Raw genomic sequence first — 17,381 nt, 5'->3', positions numbered from 1 at the left:
AGCTACCTCTCTCAACACTGATTCACCTCACACGGTGACGCTAGCTTCCTCTCTCTCATGTTACTTTGTGCATCAGGGAAATACAGTCAGAACAATATGTACTTTCCTCAGGAAACCTAAGGTAGACACACTGAACCTTGTCTGTGTTGATAGAATCATTTAAAGCTGCCAACCATCTATTTAAAAAAAATTGTTCATTTAAAGTGAATTTAATTAAATCATCTATAATCCCCTACAAGCTTTTTTCTGCAACACAAGAAATGAAAATCCAATAAAGAATTAATTATTGATAGCATAAAGAATGAGGCAGAGTGTGGGAAGCTATTAAAGTAATGAATTGAACAGTTCAGGAAATTGCTCCTTGAATATAAAATCGTGTCAAGTATTGAACTATAGCTGCCAGGCTACACTGGGGGGGGTCGTTCTTCCTGTCCTTACCCTGGGTGGGACCTCCTCTGAAGGGGCCAGTTCATGGGGCACGGGCCTAAGCTGGGGGTGGGGTTGTGGGTCAGTGCGTGCAGGCGTTGATGATGAGGAGGATGGTGATGATGATGGAGGGTGATGGTGTTGGTGGGGATCTTGGCTGTTGCGAAGGTGAAGATTTTCAAAGCTAGAGGCGAGCGGCTCGCTGAAGGAGTGCGACCGCGACACAGCGGGCGGGGTGGTAGCGGAGGAGTTTGCCGAGACCACGCTGCCGCTGCTCTTTAAAGCAGCCAGATGGGAACGAACCTTACAGACAACAAAAACAGAACACATTGGGCGAGGACGGGTCAGTCTGCATGCAGTACACTGAAGGACAGGGGCTTCAGGGGGTCTTTAGGGGTTTGTTAGGTTGGAGCCATACAGGAGCCTAAAACTGTTCTTGAGGAACCCCTCTATAAAAGCTTCAGGAACACTGACACGAAGCTTTAACATGAATCCCTTTTCAGACATTTGAATATGTAGCTTTACTGGTCTAATCCACCTGTTAAAAGGTGCAGTAAGTGATTCTGGTGAAAGATAGTTGATTTTTGGTCTCATTTACACCTCATTAAATACTGACACTTTGGGTTGGGAAGTGTCCACCTGGGAGTGAGACTCGACAATCAACTATTCAACTACGCTGTGACTGGTTAAAGCCTCCCATCATGTCATGTCCTAAATTTTCTAAAGCCTAAAAAGAGCTCTAGTTTTCAAACGACTTGAATTACAATATGCTCAAAGGTTATTATTAGTTTCGGCTATCTATATTTGCCTTTTTACAATTCTTATTCTCATTTCTGATATTTTGAGTATCCTCCTGCATTTTGCACAACAGAGCTGTGTGAAACACTAATTACCACGGATAAACGTTACCAGCAGCTAGGCAGCTAAGTTAATGTTAGCTAAATAACCATAAAGATGGTGGTCTCTATTTTGGGCTACTCCACTGTAATACTGAAGTGTTTCAAACTAGTGTGAGTGACATTTATGTAGGAATTGATAAGCAAAATCTTTTTTTTTAACCACTGATGATTCAAAAGTAATTCCTGTGCAATAGTAATTTTGGAATCAGTTCTTATTTGGAATTGCCTCTTGATGCCCAACCCTAGTTATTGTGAATTTTTTGCCCACCCCAGCTTTAATGTGAAACATTTTTGATAGATTGTAGAAATTATTCTTATATTTAAGCCTTGCATCCAGGTCTCCCTACTGAATCCAGAAATAATTTTTCTTATTTATCAGAGAGTGATTTATGCTGCCTTTTTTTTTCAAACACCCAGCTGTGCATGAGCATTGAATGACAAGACATTAGGTTGGGCCACTCATTTAATTCCCATTTGCTGACATGCTGTGTATAAAGTTTTTTGCTGGATATTCATAAATACCAGCCCTGCATTTGGCATGGATGAAAATGTCAAGATTATAATTAAGTAATAGATTTATTACTTAAGAAGAAGGGACATGACGTGCATTTAATCTCTGTGTATTTAACCTTGTGCTTCTGCAGCCCTCACTCTAATCTGACAGCATTCAATTCAGACTTGCTCCATGTTTAAGCTAATGGAGGGTGGACATGTTACAGGTCTGACAGAGTAAGGTTGTATCTTTTGTGCAAAAGTGAGGGCACTTATTCAGACTCAAGTCAAAAAGTGCATGACTGAAAGGGGCTAGAAGGATTCAACATGGAGAGATTTTTCCTTACAAGTAACTCGAATGCAGTGATTTTCGATCTTGGTCCTCATACTATTCTAGACACCCAGCCAGGCACAATTTAAAACCAACTTAATGACTTGGTAGAATATAAATCTATCAGCCACCATATATATCATATTAGTTTGACTCAAACTAAAGAGGAATGACAGATTAAGTGAAATCCACTGCTGCAGTGTTTGCTTGGAGAGAAAAACTAGAAGACGTTTTGGCCCAAATGACACATAATTGAAAAGTATGGCTCCAAATCATAGTAAAACCCTAAAGAACCCAAGTTTTTAAAGAATGCAATAGGATGAGAGAAGGAACACTCAGAAAATAAAAGTACATACATGTTGTTCTTGTTGCTGAGGCTGCACCTTTTTAGGGAGAAGAAATGGGGCCAGGATTAAGTCCACTGTAAGACCTATTACTCCCAAAATTTAATGACTTATTTGGCAGGAAAAGGTGCAGCCTTTGCAACAAAAGGTATCATGTCATACTTCTGATTTCTGAGAGTGACATGGAGGGGACAAAAAAATTAAAGACAGTCACAATATCAAAAAGCACAGGCAGTGAATGGGGAGATGACTCTGAGAAGATCCTGAGACAAATATGGGTCAGACTTTTTTATTGACTCACTCATTTTAATCTTGCTGAAATTCTGATCTTCTTTATTACCTTTAGAGAATTAAAGATGAGGACATATGTCATATATGTATTTTTGTATTCAAATTTTTGGATGTTCACAATAATTGATTTCACTATGGCAGTGGTAAGATGGTGGTCTCAATGATCAACTAGTACTAAGAGGTAAATCACTTTGACAAGGAGCCTCAAAGTGTCATCCACTTACATGAACATTTTTAAGATCTTTTCAGTATCAATTAGAAGGGAAATGGTGACAAACCTTATCTAGACAAAAACATTAAGTGTGTTTATTACACTACATGAAACACCACCTGTAACTTAAATACATTTTAACACCTTGAATTTAGGACAAACTTTTAAAGAAAGGCCTTTCAGCTTTATGTTTTGCTTGGAATTTAGTCTTCAGTTTTATTTATGTCAACATTCAGTGAAACTGGACAGTGTGAGACAAACTGAGTCTCTCAAATTTTAGGCCTCAGGAGGATTCAGCCTCACCAAAAGCACCATGCATGAAGATGAATATTATTAAAGGTATGGTTTGGATTTTTTTGAAGTGGGGCTGTATGAGGTACTTATCCATAGTGAGTGTATTACCTACAGTAGATGGCGGTTTCATGTTTGAAGTCTGTGTAAAGGAAATTCTGAGATTTCTCTCTAAACACATTATACATATTAGAAAATAATACCTACAAATGTGAAATGACTGTAAACTATGTAGTACTGAATTGTGGAGTTAAAAACGTTAAAAACCTTTTCTGTGTTCAGGATATTTGGAGCAGACCTGCAGTAATGGCTCTATGACACACTTTGTTTTTTTAGTATCATGATAAATATCCGATAGTGGATTTAGCTCGTCACATCCCTACTGCTTTATTTTCCCATCAGACAGTCTGTTTTGATTTGAAATGACTATTATATAAGCCAAATATCGTTCTCTCCAAATCAACCAGAATGCTTTAGCAAAAATAGTAATTTTACCTCGCAGAAGATGGGAGTCGCTCGTCTTCCAAAGCCTCTCTCAGTTACTTTGTGTTACTGTATGACTTCAGTGTTTTTGAGATGCAACAAAATTACACATTAAAACTGGTAATCCTGCTGCTTCTCCAAACGGCCACACCAACCAGTCTACTGTAGGTAATACACTGAATATGGACAAGTACGATACGATTCCACTTCAAAAATTCCAAACTTTCCCTTTATCAAGACATGAACATAGGCTGGCATGCAAACATACACATTGTCAGAACCACGTACAGATCATACAGAATGCAGACATTCATGGTTGGGGCAAGAAAGTTTTTGACTTTGACATTGGACAGTCCAGATCCTGTGTTAGTCTCTTTCAACGAATCTATGACAGCCTTCCCTAACATTAACCATGTTGTTTTAGTTATTTATATGTGACCAGACCTCAGCCACAGAAACTGAAGCTTGTGTCAGATGTTTAATAACAATCATATGTGCCATGTGAGAAGGCAGTGACAACAATTTATTCTGTCATTTACGTCTGAAAACTTGTTGGAAATTAATTTTCTTAATTTAAATGTTAGTGAAGTAAATACACAGCTTAATGTACGTGTTGAAAACTGTGTCCAGCACCCTGAGATCAGTTATCATATCCAGTTTTAATAGTGAGTATGACGGACTGACTGCAGCTTCTTGCCATTTGGATATTGAAATAGTTCAGACAAGCATTTTTTTTGTTTTATTAGCTCTAATCAGAAGACCTCAAAATGAAACGATCTAAACCAGATTAGGTACACGCTGAAGTATGTGCGTGTAAAAATTTTAAAACAAGACGCCACAACTGAGCCTGATGACTTGCAGCTAATGAGACAAAACTGATTAATCCACTTTTAACATTATGGCAAATGATTAATAACGCACCAATGAATTACATCATCGCCTTCACCTCCCCACCCCCATTTTACCAAGTTACAGTGTCGTTTTTGTATAATTTAATCTGTGTGACATCCTCAAAACAGATTGACTTCAACGAACTGTGATTATTCATGCTTAGTGGGTTGAATCCTTCTCCGGGGAGAGATGACTAATACTGTCTGAGTCACCCTGCTGCAAATCTGGGTGCCCATGAATTATGGATGTGTTTAATCACCAGCACACAATGACGAGATACAGTATGTAGAACCCTGCAAACCCCCCCAAAACATACCACCAAACAATCACTTTCATGTTCACACAAACACGCACAGATGCACACTTAGGGGGGAAAAAGTGACTCTGGAGTAATTAGATATTTGAAAAATACTTTTGTTTGCCTTGACGAGTGGGAGGACAACCTGTCAATCAAAGAGTTAATCATGGGAGAAGAGTATATAATCAGGGTTGTGATAATTTCATTCTCATTGCCATTAAAAGTTTTATTAAAAGGAAGACTTCTTTCAGATGAAAAGAAACTTTGACAAACTGACTTTGAGTTGTCAGAAAAAAAGCCTGTCTGTCTGAGCATTCTGTTATTAACTTGGAGATTTGATGCAGTTTCAAAATTTATAACTTCAAATGAGTGAAGTAAAACAGAATTAATGACAACCCTGAAGTTTAAGAGAGTCTAGACAAGTTCAACAACAGCAGACAGTTGGGTCCATTATCCAGGTAAAACAACCTGAAAGAGCTGACCTAAAGACAATTCAGGAAGGAGGAAATCACAGAAAAGCCTCACAACTAATGAAGACATTTCACATATTTACAAAAATACTAAAAAGCCGTTTACACCAAAGAGCAAAGACTGGATTTCAATCACCTGAAAGAGAGAACTTGATGAGATATCAGAATAATAAAAAGGTAAAATACACAGGCAACATCTTGAGTGAATGGAGATGGGAGGTGCTGCCACAGAGGTGAAGCTGATTTCACAATAAACTGGCATTTTGGAGATACAAGGTTTTATACACACTTGACACAGTGCAGTGACTGCTGCAAAGTGAATGACAGCGCCATGAATCCATTCACTGTTCCTGGCTGGAAATGAGCCTCCACACTGTGGCAGTGAACGGCTGCCAGCATCCTCTAAACAAAATCAAATTCGGCCCATTCTCATAGGAAAAATGGCAGGTTTATAACCAAAGGGAAAATGTTTGTGGGTTGATTAATCTGACTGCCATAGTGTGTGCAGCCGGTCCAGCTGAACTCGAGTTTCAAGAGAGCTTTACTCTCATTGTTTCTGCAGTTTCTACTCCACTCAGGCACCAAGTCACGAAGAGAGACAATATTAAAGCACCAAATAAAAATCATCTTTTGTAACTATTGTAATTGTCACATAGTTGTATCATAACTGCTAACTCTATAACTTCTATTAACGTTCAGGCCACACTGACTGCTTCTACTTTGCTAAACTACTGCAGCTCGTATGTCTGTGGTGTCCAACCAGGCAGTGTTTCTGTTGCAGCACTGTTCCTGCCAGCCCTTTCTTTCTACATTGAGTTTCCAGAAAAGTGTGATTTTTTATCTTCATTCAGAGAGGGAGAGAGAGAGAAACAAAAAAGAGAAAGAAAAGGAGAGCGCACCAGAGAAATACTATCCATCTGATTTTTTTTCCAGGTCTGTGACATATTCTACAGATACAGTGTAAGTGTAGTGGGAGGTGGAGGTTTACTGCCAGCCTTAGCGCCTCCAACTGCCCATTAAACTATAACACAACTAAATCCTGCAGGAGAAATAGCACCGGCAGAGTGTTGCTGCTGACAAACGACCCACTTCACACCAACTCAAAATGCTGCCTGTGCACAAAAGCTGTGAAAGTGAAAAATGAGAAAGAAATGGGGGCCGGGTTTGAAGACATCATGGTTACCTGTGGTTCCACAGGCCGGTGCATGGCGGGCGCCTCAGATGCAGAGTTCCCGTTGGGGTAGGAAGACTCAGAGCGTGGTGGCACCGGAGGCTGCTGTGATTTGGTCTGGGCTGCCTGAGGAGAACCCTGAATGTTCTTCCGGTATCGCTCATCAGCCTGAGGAGGACAGATGCAAAAATGAGGGAGACACACAGACAGTGGCGTTAGCAGCGGTTTGAGAGTACAGGTCAATGTATGTGAGGACATAAAGAGGAGAGTAAGTGGACAGAAGCCATTAGGCGCTACGGTTTGTTAGTTTCCCCCTGCAGAGCAGAGACGTTTTGTACTAGCAGCACATCAGAAAGTCATCTGCTGATACAAGCACACCAGCAGGAACAACAAAGCACTTCCTCAAGGGCAGCGGTGTTATTGTTGCCACAATATTCCCACATCCCTACTAGTAAGACAGCGGCACCACGACCAGAAAAGAGTGTCATGCATTTTTCATACGGAGTGAAAAACATTCACAGTAAAAACAGAAAGGTTAGGACACGCACTGAGGTCCAGGACATGATTCACAGTAAAACCAGAGAGCTTGTGTGTGCAAGAGTGTTCTCTTTTTACATCTGAAATGTCAAAGTTAATTTTAGGCAAGACCAATTTTTTTCTGCAAACTAAGATAATCCAATCCTAATTTAAAAATTACTCTTGCTAAATTGAACTCTCACTGAGCTACTCTGCAACTAAAAATATCTCAGCATCTAGCGTGATTTAATAATAAAAGCATATTAAAATGTCAGCTGAGAATAGTTGATTCTTGTCGGCCACAGGGTGTGTATCAGTTTCAGGGCCCCGATAACTGACTACACAGAGCTGCAGGATCAGTCAGGTTCATGAGTGATGAATGTGAGACTGCTAATAATCACCAAGCTAATTGCTTAGATCTGGAAATGTGGACACATCACTGCAACAAAGTCAGAAAGAGTGAGAACCTGAGATGTCAGTCAAAACGTTTAGCTAAATTAGCTAAAAAGCCTGATGATTGCAAAATTTACATGCACAAAAACATCCTATGTTAACACAGCTAATGAAAATGAATATACCACTAATATTCATCTTCACATGCAGCCATGCATACTCTGTTTATGGAAAAGTGGAATGGCTTGTGCTACTTAAGCCATTTTGCTTTATGGTGTTATAACATGATATTTTTCATAGAATATTTTATTAGTTTTCCACTGGAGGCAGGGTCATTCAGCCATGTGAACACAGCCTCCCGCTTTCATTTGTCCATGTTGAAATGGTCAGTGATGCACTATTTGCAAATATCGAAAGACCTGTTGATGTATTAGTTTTTCATAATATTTAAAAGTTGGTGGGTTTCTACTCCCAACCTGCAGTGTGGGCTTTTCTTTTGTGTATGCATCACTAGTACAGCCTTGCAAACGTTTTGCTAGTTGGTTTGTTTACTGACCGCATGTATCGTAAACTGCAGTAAAAACCCAGATTGAGACACACATTCTGAATGCTCTACATATATGTCCAACTAATTTTCCTAAAACCTAAATAATACTGTATCCCACATGTCTGAAACAAAAATGCTTTATTCAAAATAAGTCCAAATTCAAAATATCCAAACAGAATATTGTCATTGTCAGAATTAAAATCAGTGGAAAGTTAGTGTGCATGTAAATGTAGCCAGTGTCATTACTACCAACAGGAGTTATGAAAATCAATGATCTATGAAAATCCAACACAAGTTGTAATAAACCAGGTTATCCTTTCAACACTTCTAACCCACTGACTTTTGCTGAAACAGTCAACTGAATGTTATAAACACCTTCTGTTCACAGACACTGTTCAAGACCTGTACAAGCTCATTCTCCAACATGGCGGCCAGAGTGTTATGCATCACATGAAAAAGTTCAATGTTTGTAAAGAATCCTAAAAACATTTGAATGTCCTGGCAGTCCTTGTGTCACCCTACTGTACGAGGACCCAGTCCTGCAGCAAAACCAGCAAAAACTACAGCACATGCAAACAGCACTCAGTCAGTTAGGTGCTTCTTGTTTTGGTTTGCATCTCTCTTTTTCCTCCCCCACCAGGTGCTAAATGGTAACAGCAGGATATCAAAGAGAGAGAGACAGGGAGTCATACTGAGGACTAATGAGGTGGCTCATTATTACAGTTACTTCATTAATATGGTGATGAAGACAGCTGTGAGTCCAATTAGAAGAACAGTAGTGTCCTCGCTGAGCAAAGTCTTTGTCCAAAGTGGCTCCGTCAGCCGCTCTTTCTGTAGATATAAATGGCTCATTCTAAGGTAATGACTAGAATAACTGCCTCACGGTTGGATGCCTCAGGTCAAGTTGCAGTTTACATCCATGTTCATCCAAACTCATATAATATGTGTGGTGAAGACTTTGAAGGAATTTGATCAAATGCATTAAGTGTATTTTTTTTTTTTTGGCAAAATGGAAGTTATTACTATTTCAACATGTTTGAGTTCAGAGTAAAATGCACAGTGAAAAATGTGCTTTTTTCACTTAGAGACTATTTTTACAGAGCCGTACAGAGGACTGATAGACATTATGATGTCAAAATGATGCTGACTTGAGTTATGGCCAAAAACATGTTTTGAGAAGCCACAGTGACCTTTGACCTCTGAATTCTAATCAGTTCATCCTCGGGGTCAAGTGGTCATTTGGACAAAATCTGAAGAAATTCTATCCAGATGTTCATGAGCTATCACAATAATGAGAAAATGATGAACAGGGGTCATAGTGACCTTGACCTTTGACCTGTAACCACCTAATCAGTTTTGGGTCCAAATGGGTGTTTGTGCTAAATTTAAAGAAATTCTGTCAAGTCGTTCATGAGATATTGTGTTCACAAAAACAGGACAGTCGGATTGACAACTCAAAGACATAATACCTCCAGCCACAGCTGTCGCTGGCCTGGAGACACAAAGAGACAATAATTCTTGTTTTCAGATTATACACTAATTACAAAATACTGATGACTATTATATCCCATGTTTGTCATATTCTGTCAATAAATAAATCATACACATTGGACCTTTAAATTGGGTCTAGATTCAACTTAATTGTGGTAGTAAATATATAGGAGGCCTTCTGCTGTTCGCCCAATATCACTGGAGTATATTTGCATCATGGTCCGGTTTAATTAGTAGACTTAGGAGTTTAGAAAGAGATATGAAATTTTCTAGTCACTGAGCTCATCTACAAAGCGTCCACACAATCCACACCAGCAGCTAGCCATCACCATGTAAACATCGCACACCCAAAGCAGTGGGAGTGAGTACACATAAGCAAAGGAGGCATTCTACAGAAGTCAGTGTGACGACAACGAGCTACGAAGGATCACCTCTCTGATTGGCTCAGAGTCAGGGGCGGGGCCTTGCAGGTCAGCGACAGGTAGCTTGGGTTCTGTAGTTTTCTCCAGACTGTGATTTTGACCGGATCTCGTCTTGTCAGAGTCACTGCTCTGCGGTTGTTCTGCCGTACCCGCTTCAGGGCTCTGCGGGGGCTTTATCCTGTCCTGTTCGAGGTTCTGTGGGGGTTTGGCGCTCGGTTGCTGGGCTGTTTTGCTACTATCCAGGTTCTGGTTTTGCTGGAGGGACAGCAGGTAGGCCTGCTCCTGCTGCAGCTGTCTCTGGAGCTTCTGGGCTTGGCGCTGCTCCTCAAGCTCCCGCCATTTATACTCCTGAGTGCAGGAAGGGTCAAGTTGAACCAAAACCTCTAAGAGAAAGATGTTGGGAAAGTTGTACTGTTTCCACAACACTGTTTCTTTTAATTCTTTAGGGACCCATTTATAAAACACCTCACCAAGTGTAATTCATTTTGACATCCCCAAACATTCATACCTACAGGCGATTTAGAGTCCCAAGTCCACCTGATCTCTGTGAGAGAAATGCATTAGTAAAACTATGAGTAAATATGATCCTCTTGCTGTAAAGTTTCATTAGTAACACAGTGCCACATCCAAAACTCTGATGTGGTCACCACACAGTTTTATGCCTCATCATGACATTATAATGACGAGATACCAGGAGTAAACTGCAGCTAAGGGACTGTATCAAAATCATCAAAGGAAGCGGTGGCCTCACAGAAGAGAAGGGGTTGTATATTTTGGGTACTCTGGGGGTCTTTCACATTTTTCATGTCACAGATTTCTAATTCATCACCTAATTTTCTTTTTAAATTTATGCTAAAAAAAAAGACTTAATAGTTGTATCAAAATAATTAAAAGGATAGTTTGGATTATTTAAAGTGGGGCTGTATGAAGTACTTATCAATAGTCAGTGTTTTACTGGCTAAACTTATTTTAGCCATTTAAAAAAAAGGCTCACCTAAAAAAAAAGTACACTTATTTAGAATCTTTTCACTATTTTTTTTTCTTTTTCTTTTTCTTTTGCTGACATATCTACATATCAGGGCTTTATTTTCTGGTAGCTAGTTGGATTAGCATGTCAGCTTCAAGAAACAGCAGATGTGGATCTTTATGGTTAGTATGGACTGAACGTTATATTTCTGTAGAGCGTAACATGTTTGTCTTGTGCAAACAGTAGATCAAGTTCAATGCATCATATGGAGTTAAATCATAATACAGTTTAGGGCTGGGCAATATGGCTTATAATATCCATATATTTTAGGCTATACCAAGATATAAATGTATCCTCGTATATTTTCTCTAAAATAACATAGCTTAAATTCTCAAATAGTGATGATCTTATAGAACATGATGCATCACTGTAGATTATACAACCCAACAGTATACAGTATAAAGTAGGGCTTGGCAATACAGACAAAATCAAATATTACAATATTTTTGACCAAATGTAGATATTGCAACAATATTGTAGAGATGACTATTGGTGCTTTCACAGAATATTAACACAGTGAGATTTTTAATAAATTATTATCATTAATGAAGTTATATTGACTAAGTGGATAAAGCCAAACAGCTGAACAGTCTGGTTCATATTAAATCTCTGTTAATATTCTGGTGCTGGTCCACCTGTGGCCTGTTTCAAGATCCAGTGACGGTGCGGAAAATTGTTCATTTACGTAGGTCTCGGTCTAAAAAAAAAAAAAAGCAAGCAGCTGGAATACTGGCAAACAGATTGCACCATTTGTTTTATTAAGTATAATTTTAGCAATTGTTAATTCCACTCGTTATGTTATATTAAATGATTGTTCCACTGATATATCAAGTTTAACATCAGGGTTGGGTTAAGTTGAGATATTAGAGGGGACCGTGTCGGTCATCACAGTTCATCTCTTTATGTACATTTTTCTTTTGTTATTTTTTTGCAATGTAAACATCTGTTTCCCAAGTCGATAATGCCCCTTTGAATATGAACTTTCTTTGAAGTTTTTCTTTCCAAGTCAAACTAAAGCAACATCAACCTGGTGTAAATGTCAAAAGTGTGAAACTGCACAACTGCTAGCGCAGTGAAATTTGGTCAGTAATAATAATAATACCAAAAATAATAAAACCACTGAGTTATTAAAACGGTAATGATTTTTATGAGCTTTTTATACTTTTTATACCTATGCCAATTTCCAGAAGCTTGGTCTAAAACAGCAACTGAGATGTATATGTTTTAGTCTGACCAAAGCCAGGGTGAATACTTTAAATCAGCCCTTGACAGGATCCAAGTGTGACAGCCAAACATGATGTAAAGGAAACTTGTTTTTTCATGTTAAAGTTTATAAATGGTGACTGTGTAGGAAGTGAGGAGTGCAGCCAATGATGAAGTGATGGTGTGAAGCCTGGAAGTGAGGATATGAGTGGTCATATCCTTTCATTATTTGAGTATCCTCCATAACCCCAAGAGGATTTTAAGACTTTATAAAAACAGCAAGTCATACAAACCCCTCCAAATACCCCAGCTCTTCTCCTGCGCAAGAACTGGAACATCTGGAATCAAAACAGGGGAAACCCTCTCTTCCTGGTGGATGACTAGTTTCCTGGTGATGACATCACCATCACTAAGGGCCCCGTAAACATCCAGACTTCCCCAGAAAAAAAGACTGAGAATATGTATTTATTGGATTTGTTGCATTTGGACCTCAAATGTTGACAGCTCCCCAAGGATCAACAAGAGTCAGAAGTCGCTCCCAAAAAGCTGAATTCAGTTTAGATCGGAAGAATAACTGAATCAGGAAAGTTGGTGTAACAGAGGAATAATAAGTGCTTGCTTTATGAAATTTAACAACTTGGGAGTTGTGGAAACATGAAAAAATAACCACTCAAGATACTGGAAATAACATTTAGGTAATTGTAGATTTGGACAGACAAGGGGAAAGAAAGAGGAAAAAAAACTATTTGAGGAAAGATGAGGAAGGAGAATGGGGGCCGATTCTCAGAGAAAGATTAAAAATGATCTATACTGTTACATGGAAAAAAAAAAGAACTTGAATGTAAATGTGATCTCCTTGGTTTAGACAGGGTAGTCAAACACTCACCAGCAGCATGGCCTGTTCATGGAGCAGCTGCTGCTGCAGGATCTCCAGGTGCCTCTGCTCCTCCTCCAACTGACGACGGATGTACTCCTGTCAATAAAACACAGCCCATCCCGCCACTGTTAGTTCAGTGTCAGAAAAGACAATATTTTAGTTCCACATACAGCTTAACCACAAGAAAGGTCTGCAAAATGTAGTGCAACACCAAAACACACACAACAATTAGGAGCCCCGGCTTGTGATTATAAGAATTAGCACAAATTCAACCAATTCCTTTTTTTTTTTCAAAAAAATAGAGAAACTGAAAAAATGGTTGTCAATTTTACCAATCACCACAAATTGAACACTTTATGAGCCAAAGTCAAATAAAAATCAAGCTGTAATCTGAACAATCTAACACCATTTAACTACAGAAGGACATTGTTTCTCCTGAACAAAAATCATTCATGAAATATAATTTAGTTTTTGTCAAATCTTAATTTCTTTAAGGGTGGGTTTACACTGAACTCTGGAGTGTTTACCCCCTTGGTGTGGGTTGTTTGGGTTGTTGTGAACGACAGACTTGAACTCTGATTTGGACCAAACAAATGCTCTCTGGTCCACCTTGCAGGGGGGGTCTCCATATGTCTTCATATGTGCGGTACTCTAAAGTTTGTTGATATGACCTCCAAAACAACACAAACATGAACAGAATCCAGCGTGGCTCCATGATACACAATATCCAGGCAGAAATTAAAAAGAAATTAAGAAATTACTCTGGAAAATTGAAGCAATGCTTTATCCTCACATTGGTTTGATTTGGGAACTGAACCTTTAAGAGTGAACCCACCCTGATATTACCAAAGTTAACTGCAAAGTGACACAAAAAATGTTGCAAGTTTTTTGATTTTAAAAAAAAAGCCACAGGAAAGTCATGACAGTAGGGATGCAAAAAAAATTTTTTTTAATAAAAAATATAAAACACATATTTATGAGATCCTACAGGGACCAAATAAGAAAATTCACTGAAATGTTTGTGTCCTCTAAGACAATTATATGTATATGATCACAAAAACCTAACAGGTCCCACAAAAAAACATCTAATTTCCAAAACCACCACTTCACGTCTCGTGCTCTCTCTCTCTATGATTCTGGCTCATACCTGTTCTCGGTCAGCCCTCCTCTTCTCCTCCTCGGCCCTCCTGCGCTCTTCCTCCTCTTTGCGGCGTCGCTCCATCTCCTCGATGCGTCTTTTCTCCTCCTGTTCACGTCGCCGTTGCTCGCGCTCCTGCTGCCTCCTCATCTCGCGCTCACGCCGTTGTTGCTGCGGGCGGACACGGGAGGCAGGTTAGCAGAGAAACCTGTAGATGTCCCAGCTGACAGTGTCCTACTTCTGATTTTTGTCCAGTCATATGTGACACAGAACTTTTCTCAGCAGTGTGAAACTAAAGGCAGCTTTTAGGATTTTCATTATGATATCTGGTTCACAATCAGGTCCTGAGTTGTGTGTGACGTGCATGAACCTTCTGTTAGAACACAACTGTGATTTGTTGTCGCTCTAAAGTAAAACTTATATATTTCACCTAATTCTTGTCTTTGATGCCACCACAGCTTCCAGAAACAACAAGACACAACATTCAGAGAAATTTCACTTATTTTTCTTAAGACCTCTTCAGACGTCAATCATCTGTTTTATAAACCCTGAATGTTTCTTTACACTGAAAAAGGGTTCTAGGATATTATGCAACGATTTTACTGGTCTGGTCCCCTTGGGATCAAATTGGGATATATGAGGCCCAGGAACTAAAATGAGTTTGACACCCCTGGTCTAGGTGGATTAATCCAAAACAGTATTGATTATGGTTAACTACATTTGCAGGGCACATAATAAAACACGTCAACAAGGAAGTGAACAGACAGTAATAGACAGTTCAAATGAAGTAGAAGTTGCAGACTAAATTAAAGCAGTTTCTACACAGATATGTGACATTAATACCAGTAAGACGTCTGAGAAGCTCAATTTTTTCCTTGTAATATTGACAAGTCATTATTCAGCTAAAACAATAATCATCCAGCTGATTAATCGATAAGACAGCAAATATTTTGAAAACTGAGTTATCAGTTATATGATTTTTCTTGCAAAAATTCCAAATATTTGTTGATTCCAGCTTCTCAAATTTAAACACATTCTGCTGTTTTATCAAATATTATAATAAATGTATTACTTTTGTATTTGAGCAAAACAGGCAAAAACATTACTATAGTTAGATTTCACTATCTTCTCACATTTTATGGCAAAAAGTCAAAAAATTAATTGAGAAATCAGCAGATTAATAGATAATGAAAATAATTTTCAGGTGCAGTCGTACATTGATTTCAAAATAGCTGCTAGGTTTAGACCAGTGGGGCATATAGGTTCTGTTGAGAGCTATATTCTAATTTTAACAAATGCAGAAAATTCAAGCCCATCTGTTCAAGGACATATGCTGTTTTCCTCAGATCCACAGGCTGACAAGGATGTTCAAAGCTATACTAATGTGGCTGAAATAAAAAGTTAAGATTTTACCCTTCAAATGCTGCAAACTATGATGTCTGCTCTTTTCACCCACCAAACTCTGTTTACTGTGCTGCTTTTGGATGGTCAAAGGACACCAGTATATCTAGGCTAGACCTGGGCAATGACGCAATAGAAATATGCATCGGCAATAAACAGTTCATCAACATCAATATGGAAATTGTGAAATAAAATGCTCAATAGTTCCATTTATATGCATTAAATGCTTTAAAGCACACAACAAATATACCTTGGTTCATAACCAGGCTATCATATCCCATAACAGCCAATCATTTAACAGGTGTGTTGTCCATCGACATGTGACACAACAACACAAAGAGCGGGAGTGAGGCCCAGAAAGTCAGGAGGAACTTTCATATTTTGATTTTGGAGGCCCCTGTGGACACAAGCAGTAGTTTTTTCACCATCATAACAACAAAATATAAAGTCAAAAATACACTGATGTAAAGAAAAATCTCCTCCTGCTTCTTCATCATCATACTATTCTCTGTAACTTTGGCTGAGAAAATGTAAACACAGTATTGTTTCACGTGAATTCAAAGATAACCCGACCTCGTGGCAGACATTAAGGAGAACATCATGGAAATGGCCGGTCTTCTCTCTGATGATCTTGTTTGCTTATGTACGTCATAAGGAGACATTAGTATTAAACTGAAACTGTTAAAAAGTTAAAAACTCCTTGTAGTAGCTTTAATACAAGGACGGGTTGGTATTTATCTCTATCGAATGAAATTAAACATTTTAACTTGATGCATTTTCAGCTATATCGCACCACGCCTAGTTTAGAGCATAAATACCTGTATTTACCTGTTTGTGTGGAGAAAGTATAAATAAATACAGACAGTGGATGATGTGAAGAGGCAGGATGAAATGTGAATGTCAACATTTTCAAGCTCTGCTTTAAGACTTAATCATTTAATCAGAGTAATATCTTAAGTCTGACAGGCAGTTATCTGATACTCGGTCTTCTAAGCAGACAGATGAAGACATTACACTGATCTCTGTCTGTCAGCGTGTTATGAGAAGGTGCAGTGAAAGCTGCAGGACATCAGATTTAGTTCTGGTGTCGTGACACATCGCGTTTGTACACATTCGGTGCTCAGCATTCAGGATTTCACAGAAGGTAGTCTATGAAAACAGGAGAGCACATGTACTGTGGTATTTCTGTGACATGGCATGAGTTCAACTGTGGCTGCTACTGTCTGATTCATCTACAAGCACCGTCATGAATCAAAAACACCGCCTCCAGCTGTCACTGCTTGTGGGAAACAGGAACACAGATACTTTTTTTTTCCTCTCCTGCCACAGAAGCCTTGCACCTTTGAGGTGTCGTAAATTTGCATGCCAAAATTCACTGCACACTTCATTTTATTATGTTCTACTTCATTCCTGTGTTTATCAGTCCTTCTTACAGTATGCAGGCCTCTCGCTCTCTTCATTTCCTTCCAGAGAATTTACTTTAGTCCACTTCTGTCCAAATTTATAATCATCTCTTTGCAACTGTCTCCCCCTCCTCCTCCACTTCCGTCTCTCCTCTATCACTGTACATTTTTCTGTCTCCTTTAAGAGAAATGAGGAGGAAAAGCAGCCATGCTCACACAGACACTAATAGAAAAGAACCGCCGCTCAAAGAGATAAAGGATAATTACAAAAACGGTTTTCAAGCACGTCCTCTGGGGATACCAATTAATTTTTTTTTTCACCGCTGCAGCCTAAATTTGAGTCTGTTATATAAAATTATCCAGCA

General features: G+C 38.9%; 1 protein-coding gene across 9 annotated transcripts in view; it reads right to left on the bottom strand.

Annotated features, from left to right (window-relative positions):
• Window positions 1-17,381, bottom strand: part of LOC146322797 (mitogen-activated protein kinase kinase kinase kinase 4-like) — a 122,812-nt gene that overhangs the window by 24,068 nt on the left and 81,363 nt on the right. For 4 of the 9 annotated variants that reach the window (XM_084724892.1, XM_084724893.1, XM_084724896.1 and 1 more), the window contains exons 13-17: window positions 14,222-14,383; window positions 13,084-13,170; window positions 9,977-10,315; window positions 6,611-6,766; window positions 439-729 (exon numbers count right to left, since the gene is read on the bottom strand). In XM_084724892.1, coding sequence (XP_084581018.1) covers window positions 439-729; window positions 6,611-6,766; window positions 9,977-10,315; window positions 13,084-13,170; window positions 14,222-14,383 — 1,035 coding nt within the window. The remainder of the gene's footprint in view (window positions 1-438; window positions 730-6,610; window positions 6,767-9,976; window positions 10,316-13,083; window positions 13,171-14,221; window positions 14,384-17,381) is intronic. The other 5 variants (XM_084724894.1, XM_084724899.1, XM_084724900.1 and 2 more) reach the window with 2 other exon arrangements.

Source organism: Lutjanus erythropterus, chromosome 8 (assembly GCF_056507025.1).
Source record: "Lutjanus erythropterus isolate fLutEry1 chromosome 8, fLutEry1.hap2, whole genome shotgun sequence".
Lineage (NCBI taxonomy): Eukaryota > Metazoa > Chordata > Actinopteri > Lutjaniformes > Lutjanidae > Lutjanus > Lutjanus erythropterus.
Note: the sequence above shows the minus strand (reverse complement) of the source record. Positions and strands in the feature narration are given on the sequence as shown.